General features: G+C 44.3%; 1 protein-coding gene across 1 annotated transcript in view; it reads right to left on the bottom strand.

The window, feature by feature from the left end:
- Positions 1 to 4,339: 4,339 nt before the first annotated feature.
- RAF1 (Raf-1 proto-oncogene, serine/threonine kinase) overlaps positions 4,340 to 13,584 on the bottom strand; it is a 94,683-nt gene continuing 85,438 nt past the window's right edge. Inside the window, 3 exon segments of the mRNA XM_040406795.1 lie at positions 4,340 to 5,218; positions 7,361 to 7,495; positions 12,897 to 13,028. Of these exon segments, the coding sequence (XP_040262729.1) occupies positions 5,078 to 5,218; positions 7,361 to 7,495; positions 12,897 to 13,028 (408 nt within the window). The 3' untranslated portion in view covers positions 4,340 to 5,077.

Here is a 13,584-nt window from a genome sequence, read left to right as displayed (position 1 = left end):
AGGGTTGTCGGTTTGCGTTATCGTCTTTGGGGTTTTTTCCTTTCAATAGGGCGCTTATCCTCATCACCTGTTTTGCGCTGAGGGGAGGCCTGCTCCCTTCTCATGTGAGCCTTGCTATGGCTTCCCTCACTCGTTTGGCCTTCAATGAGTCCATCTTCCCTTGGCCTGTCAGTGCTTTTGCCTGAGTCAATTAGAATGTTGGGTAGCTCCATTACCTGGTGCTGTCCTTCTTTCTCTCTCCAGCCTTTGGCTGAGCTCGGTGTTTCCCTTTTGCCGCCTTCTTGCATTTGGGTCCTTCTCCCAGGCATTTTTCCTGGGGTGCGGGCAGTCTTCGCTGTTGCTTCATTGGGGTTTCTACCTTATTATGAGGCTTCTTGCCTATTCTGTGCTTTCCCCCTGTTGGGTCACATGGTTCTCCCGCACCTGTATGCCCAACCGGTGGCATGGCTGTCCTTTTCCCACCCTCGGGGACTGCTTTGGGACGTCCCATGGTGCTGTGTCCCCCAATGCCATGCACGAGAAAATTGGATTTTTTGTACTCACCGTAAAATCCTTTTCTCGTAGTAGGCATTGGGGGACACAGATCCCACCCTATGTTGTTTTACTTCCGCTTCTCCGGGCTGGTCTCTTGATCTTTCCCGGTACGGGAGTTGTTGGTTCCTTGCCTTTCTTCTCTCTCCTACTGCTTTTGGTACAAACTGAGCTGCCTAGTGTCTGTGGAGAGGGTATAGCCCAACGGGGAGGAGCCAACACTTTTTTTATGTCTAGTGTCGCCTCCTAGTGGTAGTTGGACATATACCCATGGTGCTGTGTCCCCCAATGCCTACTACGAGAAAAGGATTTTACGGTGAGTACAAAAAATCCAATTTTAAGCGCCCCCACCCCCTCCCCTCCCCTCCCCTCCCCTCCCAAGCCAGTCACCAGCTGAAGATGGAAGAGATCAGCAGGAGACGTTCATGAGTCTTCAGCATTTTCTGCAAGATCCTGACACGAACAGTGAGGACAACTCTTTCTGGTTTACTTTCATCCATTTCTAGATTTATTGCTAAAGCTTATAAAGTAATTTAGTAGTGGAATCTGCTGTCATTATGTCTGCAGTGACTGGCAGACCAGCATCAGCCACTGAAAGCAATCTCCGAGATACTCTCTCTACATATTTCACTCTCACCACAGAAATACAAGTTCTGTTTGGCCCACCCAAACATAGTAAACAGTTTGTAAGGCTGATAAAGGACATCTGTCCATCCAGTTATCCTGCATTTTGATTCAGAAGAATTTCTCATACAGACTATTCATTACGAGGTGTGAGCAAAGCCTTAAAAAGGGGTTATCCAATAGTACAAATTCCCCCCACAATGCCCAGTCCCCTCCGATAGACGATACTTACCCTGTCCCTGGCAGCCATCTCTCTGGATCCCTGCACAGCCATTGCATTAAAACTTCCGGGGGTTTGGCATCTGTGCAGGGATCCGAAGGGATGCGGCTGCCAGGGATTGGGAAAGTATCGTCTATAGGAGGGGCCCCACCATTGTGGGGGGTATTTGTACTACGGGATAACACCTTTAAAGGGAACCTGTCACCCGGACATGGGTTGCTAGATGGCCGCTAGCACATCAGCAATATCCAGTCCCCATAGCTCTGTGTGCTTTTATTGTGTAAAAAAAAATAATCAGATTTGATACATATGCAAATGAACCTTAGATGAGTCCTGTCCCTGAAATGAGTCCAGCTTGAAGGAGCCCAGCACCGCCCCGCATCCTCAGAATCTCCTCCTTGCTCCCTGACATCAGAAAGCTAGAGCGCCGTAATCTCACGATGCGCGAGCTAGCGCATGCGCAGTGTCGTCATAGTGTTCCTTCCCTGTGCTGGCATCAGCCTCAGGGAACGAACTGCGGATGCAGGAGGATATTCTGAGGATGCGGGGTGGGGCAGTGCTGGGCTCCTTCACGCTGCACTCATCTCAGGTTAATTTGCATATGTATCAAATCGGGTTTTTTTCACACATAAAAGCACACAGAGCTATGGGGACTGGGTATTGCGGATGTGCTAGCGGCCATCTAGCAACCCATGTCCTCAGCTCTATGCACAAAATCCTGGCGACAGGTTCCCTTTAAGGTCCCTTGACAATTTAGCAGGCGACAGTCGGAAAGGAAGCATTCCTTCCCAGCAATCACCTGCTCATCAGTGAAGGAGACTAGCAGCGATCTCCTCCACTGTATGGGGGGGGGGGGGGGGGGGGGAATCACTAAGGTCATCACTCGTCCCCATACAGAATAATTGTTTGCCGACACTTGTTAATCGGGTAATTGTTGACACCTTTACACTGCTGACGAGCATTCCTATGAACACTTGTCCATGTAATGGGCCCTTTATCCATTAAGATGACCATATACATTAGATAACTGTTGGCCTGGAGGCAGTTGTCTGACAGCAGCTTTCTCCCCTCTTAGGACACATGCATGGTCGGCCTAACCAAGCATGCATGTGGATGGGGTGGTTGGGATTGCTGTCAACTGAAATAGCCGATGTATGTTCCGGGCAACACAGATTTATGTATTTGTGTTACAGTTTATCTAGAAAGTTATGGGCATTAACCCAATGTGTGGCCATAGGGCTGACTTGTGTTTTTGTGTAAATATTAAAAATATTTTAACAAGGAATTGATTGGTATTTTATAATAAACTATCTAAGCCTAGTACCCCTCCTATATAAGAAAACGTGAACTTAGTGTCTCAGAGGTTACAGCCGGTCATGATGGAGCAAAATGTAGCTGAGTGATTACTATATTATAACACTGGGATGAGACCATTAGTGCCACTCGTATATAAATCCATTAATACTCTCATACCATGCTGGAATATGACCATTTAGTGTCCAGTTATTACTATGCAATTTTAAATTAATTTAGCGGTGTTATTAATCCAAAAAAAGGCTGATTGGGGTCGTGATGTACTTTAGGTTGGTGTCACATACAGCTTTTTTATGGCAGTTTTTTGAGCCAATGCCAGAAGTGGACACAGCAGCAGTCCTTCCTTTATATTAATCACTCTTCCAACCCACTTCTGGGTTTAGCTCACACACATCAAAATGCTGTGTTTGACGCTACTCTTAGGCCTCTTACATACGGGCGTCATGTATTTGGGCCAGATAAGATGAGGGTGCGTTGCGGGAAAATGCACGATTCTTTCGCGCGAGTGCAAAACATTGTAATGCGTTTTGCACGCGCGTGAGAAAAATCGGCATGTTTGGTACCCAAAGGTTAGGTGTTGTGTAGATTGTATTATTTTCCCTTATAACATGGTTATAAAGGGAAAATAATAGCATTCTTAATACAGAATGCATAGTACAATAGGGCTGAAAGCGCCCTCCTATTCCCTGGTATCATCCCTAGGTCTGGCCGAGATCCCGCGCCTGCGCACTGCTTCGCCGGCTGGCACATGCACACTAGTTGAATTGATGCCATACCCAAAATGGGCATTGCAGTGTGCATGCCCCGGCCCAGCGAAGCAGTGCGCAGGCGCGGGATCTCGGCCAGACCTAGGGATGATACAAGGGAATAGGAGGGCGGGCAAAGGAAGAAACTGGGGGAGGAGTAACGGTTAAAAAGGCAGGACACCTACACACTGAAGGCCGCCCCTGGGCAATTGCGAGTGTTCATTTGCATATAAAATAAACGTAGTTTTTCCTGCTTCTGGATGTCTAAAGAATATAACAAAGGTACCATTAGAATCCTGTATAGGTGTGCTACAGCGCCATGTACGTGCTGTATATGGTCATATAGTGGTGACAGACTGCCTTTAAGATGGCGTGCCTGCTTTGTGGTGCTTTTCAGGAAACACTTAGGGGGACATTTATTAAGGGATATATGCCAGAATAGTGGCCTATTAAAGTCACAGATTTAGTTGCCCAACTTTTTTGTGGCAAAACCTGCAACTTTTACACCCCTTTTCAGAAGTGGCCAGAAAATGGGGTGTGCTGTGGGCAGGCCGGCCCGGCTAATGTATCATTCTCCACTGTTTTTGTGGTGAGCACTGCCACCGATCAGTGGTTTGAAGAGGCTGCGGTGCTCTGGTAAGTGCTGCAGCCTCTTCACAGCATACAGAGCACAGCGCTGTACATTGTATAGTGGCTGTGCTTGGTATTGCAGTCCTTCTCCATACGTTTGAATGGGAATGAGCTGCACCTAAGCTATGTGACCAATGAACATGATGTCACTGGCCTAGGAAGAGGCTGTGACATTCACTGGAACACTACGGCCTCAGTGGGGGCACCAGGATAGGTCATCAATAACCTACTCCTGGAAAACCCTTTCAAAACAGGAAATGCCAAACTGTTAAAATGTGAAACACATTTAATTTATTAAAACTGGGTAATCAGGACAGCTGTAGTTTAAAATAAATGCAATAAGAGAACAGAGACTAATTAAAACCCAAAATAAAAAGACTGTGTACACACTGATTCCCATATCTAGTGCAGATTCCAACATGTGCATATAAACACACAAATCGTATATACGCACACTGGTGATGCTCTGCAGACAGACCCTTACTGTAATATGTCTTCCTGCTGCAGAGCATTCACTACATTACAAAACCAGTACCAGAGTGAAGCAGGTTGTGCTGTGTCGGGTATTAGCAGTCTACTCATGGGAAAGTTCAATCTGTTTTCTCCCTCATTTCCAGAACTGTGCAAAGTAGTCCATATTAAGGAATCTCCTTCAGTTTTGTTTTGTTTTCATTAAATTTTTCTTATTCAATGTTGACCGTTCCAGGCGCATCAATGAGACCTTGGCACCTATGTAACACATAACGTCCTGTAACAAATTCATTAGAGGCCAGAGACGGCTAGTTCGTGGCTCAAGAGGTGCATGGTGTACAAATGGGAAATAGTACTTTATCCTCCACTTCATTTGCCATCATATCCACAATGACTGCTCCAGAAATGCGATAATAGCAGCATTTTCTTCGTGATATCAAAATGAACGTGAGGAGACAAAGCGCTTTCAGCTTATTAAAAAAAAAAAAAAAAAAAAACTCGTAAGAAGACCCCGCGCAAGGGACCTGTGCAGACAGTCTCTTCAAAAAACAGGCAACCGCGGGGACGTCAATGTACAGGAATTAATGTCTTCTGTGTGGGTAGCTCGGTGCAGGGAGGGCTCTGAAGCACTTCGGTTGATTTTGGGGAGAGAGTGTTGTAACAGCTCAATGGAGGAGAGGATCTAGAAACAACCATAAGATTAGGAATCAGTATAGATCATATAATGTACGGATCCCTTTAACCTTAAAGGAAATTTGTCACCACAATTCTGGACCATCGTCTGCAGTAATACATGAGTAGTACTACACATAAGGAGTCCAGACTGCCATTTTATTTATGGTACCACTGTCAGCGCTGAAATACAGTCTGGACTGCTGTGCCGTGCTAACACAATGGGGAGGACTCCGGTGGATGTGATCTGGGACCTTATATTCAGCACTACCCATGTCTTACTGCAGATAAAGGTTAAAGAGGACCTTTCACCGATTCTTACCCTATGAACTAACTATACAGACATGTGGAGCGGCGCCCGGGGATCTCACTGCACTTACTATTATCCCCAGGCGCCGCTCCGTTCTCCTGCTATGCCCTCCGGTATCTCCGCTCACTAAGTTATAGTAGGCGGAGATACCAGTCCCTAAGTTATGGTAGGCGGAGTCTGCCCTAGCGCTGGCCAATCGCAGCGCAGAGCTCACAGCCTGGGAGATTATTTTCTCCCAGGCTGTGAGCTCTGCAATGCGATTGGCCAGCGCTAGGGCAGACTCCGCCTACCATAACTTAGGGAACGGAGATACCGGAGGACATAGCAGGAGAACGGAGCGGCGCCCGGGGATAATAGTAAGTGCAGTGAGATCCCCGGGCGCCGCTCCACATGTCTGTATACTTAGTTCATAGTGTAAAAAGGTCCTCTTAACTTTCTGAGGCAACAAAAATCAGTCACAATGATCTGCTGTATTTAGTATCACTGCTTCTCTTAGCTGCATAAATAGACATATTTTCATAGAGTGCCCAAATAATATGCAGTATTAACCCAATATGCAGTAAATCCCCCCCCCCCCCCAAAAAAAAACACCCCATGTAAGAGCCCACATAATAGCGCTATATAGGTCTCTCATAATGTTACAACTCAATCCCTAAAAGGAGATGAACTACTACTACTGAACACAAAAACTAACCAAGCATGCTCACAACCGGGATCCGTGGTTTGCGGACTGCAAAACACTTATGGCGTGTGCATGAGGCCTAATACTTAGGGTGAACAATGAATGGATCCTGCACTGTGGTAAAAGATAAAACTTTGCTTTTATTAATGTAGTCCATATTACAGGAAAAGATGGACACTCTTCTGATGCATGACGACATTTAGTTGCGCGACAATTTTTATAATGGCAGTCTATGGTGTCGCACTGCAACATGCGACGCAACAGTCTCAGAAAAATCCATCTCGAATGGATTTTCTGCGACTGTTGTTTCGCAGCATGTTGCAGTGCGACACCATAGACTGCCATTATAAAAATTGTCACGTGACATTGGTGCGACAAATGTCGTCGTGTAGACCTAGCCTAAATAATAGATAGAGTGAATGTGGCAGTCTGGAGGTTTTAGCCTCTGTACCAGATCTATCCACTACTTAGTAACATATGAACAAAATAAAAAACAAAGTTGGTTTAAAGAAAATAATAAAAATCTGTAGCTTACTTCTACATTTTTCCTAATGCTTAGAGTGCCTGTACATGGTATAGAGTGGACAAACCACAGGGTAAGGGCTCATGCAGACGACCTAATATTTAAGTCCGCATCCGTTTCATAATTTTTGGATGTGGACAGATTCATTTCAATGGGGCCACAAAAGATATGCTGTTCACATCCGTACTTCTGTTCCGTGGCTCCAAAAAAAAGATAGAACATGCGGACAAGTATAGGCATTTCTATCATAGGGCTGGCCGTTCCTTTCTGCAAAATGGGGATCCGCAATTTGCACACTGGCAAACACATGGTCGTTTGAATGACCCCTAATACAGTACCGGCAAAGTGCATTAGATTAGACAAATCTCACGCAGACTTTTCTTTTTTATTAGGTGCAGAAATGTATCTGCCATGTGGGTTTTAAAACCTCATACATTTTATTTTGTGTGCGGATTCTACCTTTTCAATAAAAAGGGCGATATCTGCTACAAAACCACATCAAATCCACACTAAACCCCCACCACTAAAACAGCAATAGATAGTGCAGTATTATGTGCGGATAAACCTAGTGAAATAGGTTACAAGTAATGGCTTCCTAAAGTCTGCTACTGAGATTTATAATCCCAAATCCACTTACTTGAGGAAACAGGGGTCTATCTTCCTTGACTTTCTGCACACAGTCTGCTACCAGCCTCTTCATTGCTTTGGGACAATTCTTGTACAACTTACTAAGATCTGGCACTAAACATCCCCTACCAACAAGGAAGATGATCTGGGGGGGGAAAAAATACTTTGGTAAACAGATCAATTTATTCATTAAATAAATGCAAATAGATGCAGTGACATTAACAGGTTAACGACATTGTCCACAAGCCTTCGCATTGCTGAATTCACGTCACCCAAGTTATGCAGCTCCGGCTTTAAGATGCCCATACACATATAGCATATAGTAAAATAAATAAATTAATAATAATACCGGTAATAATAATAATAATAATTAAAAAAAAAGAAGTTTCAAGAAAAATAAATAAATAAAAAGATAAAAACTGTGCTAAAACAATTTTTTTGTCACCATCTGTCACGATACCTACTCTCGGGTCACGTCACTGGGGTGAATTATACTAGTGAGCTCATCAAGTTACCACATAAATTCCCACCCACCTATTATAGATGACGGAATTAGGCTAACTTACTCCCCCAGATTCTAACACCCCAATATTTTCTATCACACTAGCTGCCACCACCTATACTATAAGGCAATAGGAGCCTATACTCAGATATTCTCTCAACCCAAATTTAACACTAACACAAGTTATCTATATGGGACCTAAAATCCTCTGAAACACTACTGGTAACGTTATTGCCTCCGAAAGAGCAAGTTCTATAACAGGGCTTGACAAATTTCCTTAGGAATCTAGGAGCCAGCTAAAAAAGTTTGGAGCCTTTTTTTTTTCCTACCTTATAAAGCCTTATTTTCAGCGACAAAAATAATATGGGCATTAACATATACAACGGCAGTGTACAGAATCGCACACATATATACAGCGGCAGTGTACAGTACCACACACACATATACAGCGGCAGTGCACAGAGTAGAGTTGTTGCGATACCAAATTTTTGATTCGATTTCGATACCATAAACTTTTTTTTTACACTTTTTATTTAATACGGTAACTATTTCCCTTCCTTAGGGGCCAGAACCTGGGATCTTTTCATCCCTTGTCCTATTCACCCTAATAGAGCTCTATCAGGCTGAATAGGACTTCACACTCTCCCTGCTGCCCTGGGCTTTGTGCACACAGCATCAGGGATGTTACCATGGCAGCCAGGGCTTCAGTAGCATCCTGGCTGCCATGGTAACCGATTGGAGCCCCAGGATTACACTGCAGGGGCTACGATCAGAAGCTGCCACTGCACCACCAATGAGGGGGAGGGGAGAGGACCCTGTGGCCACTGCCACCAATGAGGGGGGGGAGGGGAGAGGACCCTTTGGCCACTGCCACTAATGAGAAGGGGAGGGGACCCTGTGGCCACTGCCACCAATTATTTTAATACTGGGGGTTGAGAGGGGCGGGCGCACTGTGCCACCAATGATTATTTTTTTTTAATCAGTTTATTTTTTTTATTGAAATAAACATTATCACATGAACATCATCAAGGAGTTCGTATTTTTTTTTTGTATAGTTTAAAATAAGTACAACAACTTACAAAGATATTGGTGTACGCAGACACCCATGACAATTATGGGAAATAAAGATTCATGTGAATATTACAACATTTAAATGATTGAAGTATTGTAACATTGTATTCAATAACACAATAACACCCTTCCCCCACCCCCACCCCATCTCAACTTGAGCAGAGACATCAGTGTCTGTAAATTTAAGGATAGTAATACAATTGGGCACCTAAACAGTTCTGCCTAGCTAGAATAGCCCAGCCGGTCAAACATTATACAGTAACTATGTGGTTCCCCTGGAGAGGGAGTGTAAGAAAGACATTTGTCCCCGTGTACAATCTTGGACTAACGCCTGTGAAGCTAGTTGCGCTGACTCAACCCACCCCTGCCATAAAGATAGGAACTTATTTGGACATTTTCGGTTAGCATATACTCCCTTTTCTAGTCTCAGACTTACATTCATCCAATAACAAACTCTTGTTTTGTGGACGTGGCCTCTCGTATCCAGTGTTCAGCTATCAGTACCCTAGCCTAGAACAGGAGTCTATAAATACAAAGGGAGTTCCTGTCTCCCAGTCCCGGAGAGTCCAGTATCCCCAGTATATAGACTCTAGGGGTCATCGGGTAAACGTATCTGAGTTGCCGTCACTATAATACTTCTGACATCCTCCCAATAGGATCGCAATCGTGAACAGTTCCAAATCATATGGAGCAATGTCGCATCCTCTTCCCCACATCTAGGACACTTTGAATCTGAGCGCACATCAATTCTGAAAAAAAATTGTGGGGTTCTATATACTCGATGTATAAGGTACAGTTAGATAGTCGCTGGGATTCACTAACCGTCAAAGAAGGAGTAAGGGCCAGAATATCTGTCCATTGTTCCTGGGACAATGTTCCAAGATCCTTTTCCCATTGGACCCTTGCCTTAATGGTAGTAGAAGAGGAGGAAGTATCAATAATATGTCTATATAGCAAAGATACAAGGCCCTTAGTGGAAGAACCCTTTAATAACTGTTTAACCACAGTGGGAGAATCAAAAATCCGTACACCCTTGGGAAATTGCGTCTGAAACGCATGTCTCAATTGTAAATACTGGTAGAGCCACCAATGATTTTAATGGGGTGGGGGGGGCACACTGCGCAACTAATGATAATTACCCCTTAATACAGGAGGTGGGTACTGGCAGCAGAACAGTGGCAGTTCACCCCTCAGGTGCCTCACCTGAGGTGTTAACTGCCGCTGATCGCAGCTCCCCGTCAGAGGCAGGGTGCCGGCTACGCGATTCTGCTGCCGGCACCTGCCTCCTGTATTATGTGTTATATGGGTCCGGACTTTAAGTAGCAGGCTACACAGAGCGGCGCCCAGAGATGTCCCAGCACTTACTATTATTCCTGGGCGCCGCTCCGTTCGCCCCATTACAGTCTCCTGCTCCATATGCCAATTACTATCGGAGCAATGGGGAGGAGACATCAGCTTCTCTCCTGGGCGTTACTTCTCCCTGCACCGCTATTGGACAGCGCTACAGCCAGGGAGAAGGAACGCCCACATGATGCGGACCCATTGCGTCCAACCTACCTCCTCCGCTCCCCCGATGCCACCCTGTCCACCCCGCTATCCGCCCCCAGGTAACTCCTTCCCTGCCAGACTGTCCAAGAAGTCCACGTAGAGGCGGCGGAGTGCCGGGAGCGGCCCGGATTACTGGGGGGCAGCCATGTGAGGGCAAATACCCAGGCGTCAGGACAAAATTCCAGATCGCCATGGCGACCTGGGATTTGTCGAGCCCTGTTCTATAAGACCACAAGGAAGGGACTTATCAATTTCTTAATTTAATACACAATAGTGCAGTGCAATACAAAAAGAAAGTGTCAGATAAAAGATAAAAATATACATACAATAACAATGCAGTAAAACAGATCAAATAAAAGGGATAAAATAAAGAATATTGGCCAACTGAAATGCAGCAGTTATATTCCGGCTGTGGGGACAGCCAAAATGGGGGGGATCCCCAAAATGGCTGACAATTACCTGCTCCCAAACACCCATTTTTATCCCCCCTCAGGGGTGGGCTGTGAGGGAACCTCCCTCCTTTCGGTCTGGCCTTCTGGGATGTCTGATATTATTCAGGTTTTTGCCCCACCTTCCCACAAGGCTGACTAATGTGGCAATATGAATCACAGTGATTTCTCGCGTATGACAGGGACTGCGGGTACAGGTACGATCCCATAATCTGAGTCGCCTCGTCCCGGTCATACAGACACCAAATATGATCGAGTTATGAATTCCAGAAGGCCAGATCCTGAATACCGAAAAATGCCTCATGTTTAGTATGGCGTGTATAGACTCTCCCCGAAGCCCATGTCAGACTGAACACAATTATTAGGGTTCTGAGGATGTGGGTGTTAGGAGGTCGGAGTTATGGCTTCTGATATTATTTCATTCATCTATTGAATGGGTTAGACCACCCGCTGGTCTAGCAGACAACATGTCTGGGGTTGCTCCGCATTTTTAATATCTCCCTTCCAGGTTTTCATTAGTGTGCCCAAATGGCTTGTAATTAGCAGGCCAGTGTTAAATAGAGCTTCCTCTGAGAAGGTGGAGTGTCTCACCTAGTTTTCAGACTGGCTGGCACCTGGAGGTACAATTTGCATTTACTTAATAGATCCACAGCCACTGCTATACAATTAGCTATTGATAATACGTTTAGGAAAATATGAAATCTATCTATATATCCATCTATCGGTCTATTACCTCGGATTTTGTTACACCTTACATCACAAAAAGTGCAACACCAAGCGATAAAAAAGGCGTATGCCCCCCAAAATAGTACCAGTCACCTCATTCCGCAAAAAATGAGCCCCAACATAAACAAATCGGGCAAAAAAAATAAAAAATATTACTCAAAATGCTTTTATTGTGTTAAAAGTGAAAAAAAAAAAAAGTATACATTAGGTATCGCCGTGTTCATAACAACCAGGTCTATTAAAATATCACATGACCTAACCCCTCAGGTGAACACCAAAAAAAATTATTTCTTGTCACCTTACATCCCAAAGAGTGTAATACCAAGCGATCAAATAGTCATATGCACCCTAAAATAGTACCAATCAAACTAATCTCATACCGAAAAAAATAGCCCCTACATAAGACAGTCCCCAAAAAATAAAAACTATGGCTTTCAGATTATGTAAAACTGAAATAACCAACCATATTTGGTATTGTCGCGTCCGTAACAACCTGCTCTATAAAAAAAAATACATGATCTAACCTGTCAGATGAACATTGTAAATAACAAAAAATAAAAACGATGCCAAAACAGCTATTTTTTGTTACCTTGCCTCACAAAAAGTGTAAAATAGAGCAACCAAAAATCATATGTACCCTAAAATAGTACCAACAAAACTGTAGTTTCCAAAATGGGGTGACTTGTTTGGAGTTTCTACTCTAGGGGTGCATCAGGGGGGCTTCAAATGTGACATGGCAACTTAAAATTATCCCTGTGAAATCTGCCCTCCAAAAACCACATGGCGCTCCCTTCCTTCTGCGCCCTGCCGTGTGCCCGTACAGCAGTTTACAATCACAAATGGGGTGTTTCTGTAAACTACAGAATCAGGGTAATAAATATTGAGTTTTGTTTGGCTGTTTACTGGGGAAAAAAAATGGATTAAAATGAAAAATCTGCCAAAAAAGTGAAATTCTGAAATTTCATCTACATTTTCCTAATTCTTGTGGAACAACTAAAGGGTTAACAAAGTTTATAAATCAGTTTCTAAAGGGAGTAGTTTCTACAATGGGGCCATTTTTGGGTGGTTTCTATTATGTAAGCCCCACAAAGTGACTTCAGATCTGAACTGGTCCTTAAAAAGTGGGTTTTGGCAAGTTATTACCACATAAAGTGACATTTCAGATTTCCAAAAAAACAGCCTGGTCCTTAAGGTGAAAAATGGCAGGGTCCTGAAGGGGTTAACAAGCAGCATGTGTAAAATGCACTTACCTGGTCTCTGTCCCTGATGTGAGAATACGGCAGTTCTCCAGTCATCAGTTCGTACAGGACGATACCGTAAGCATAAACATCGGACTGGAAACTGAACGGATTATTATCCTCCATTCGAATCACCTCTGGAGACTATGAAAACATGAAAACAATAAAAATCTCACAGAGCAGCCTTCTTTGAAGAATATCAATAGCCAAGCCTATATACAAAATGGTAGGTAATGCTGCATTACTGTACAAGAAGTGTAAGCCTAGAATGTACCAAACTCCAATTCGTAAACTGGATTCTCAATATGTAGTGGACCATAAAATGTCCAATATCACAGCAACGCTACTCCACCCATGTGAAAGCCGCATCCAGCTACAAGTTAATTACATTGCAGCTGAGGCCAGTGATTGGCTGCAGCAGTGCACATGATGACAGATAGAGGACTTTTAACTTTCGGTCCACCGAAGACCGCAAACAGCCAGGACAGGACTCTGTGATGGAACGGACTGCTGCTGAATAGGTAAGTGCCATTTGTTCTTTATGCTAAGCATTTTCGGGGCCATAAATAAAATTGCTTTGAGGCTCAGACATCTCCTTTAGGCCTCATCCACACGATCGTGCCAATTTTTGCAGTCCTCAAACCGCGGATCCGCAAAAAACGGAAGCCGCCCGTGTGCCTTCCGCAATTTGCGGAACGGA

Source organism: Bufo bufo, chromosome 9 (genome assembly GCF_905171765.1).
Source record: "Bufo bufo chromosome 9, aBufBuf1.1, whole genome shotgun sequence".
Taxonomy (NCBI): domain Eukaryota; kingdom Metazoa; phylum Chordata; class Amphibia; order Anura; family Bufonidae; genus Bufo; species Bufo bufo.
This window is presented reverse-complemented; position numbering and strand designations above follow the sequence as displayed.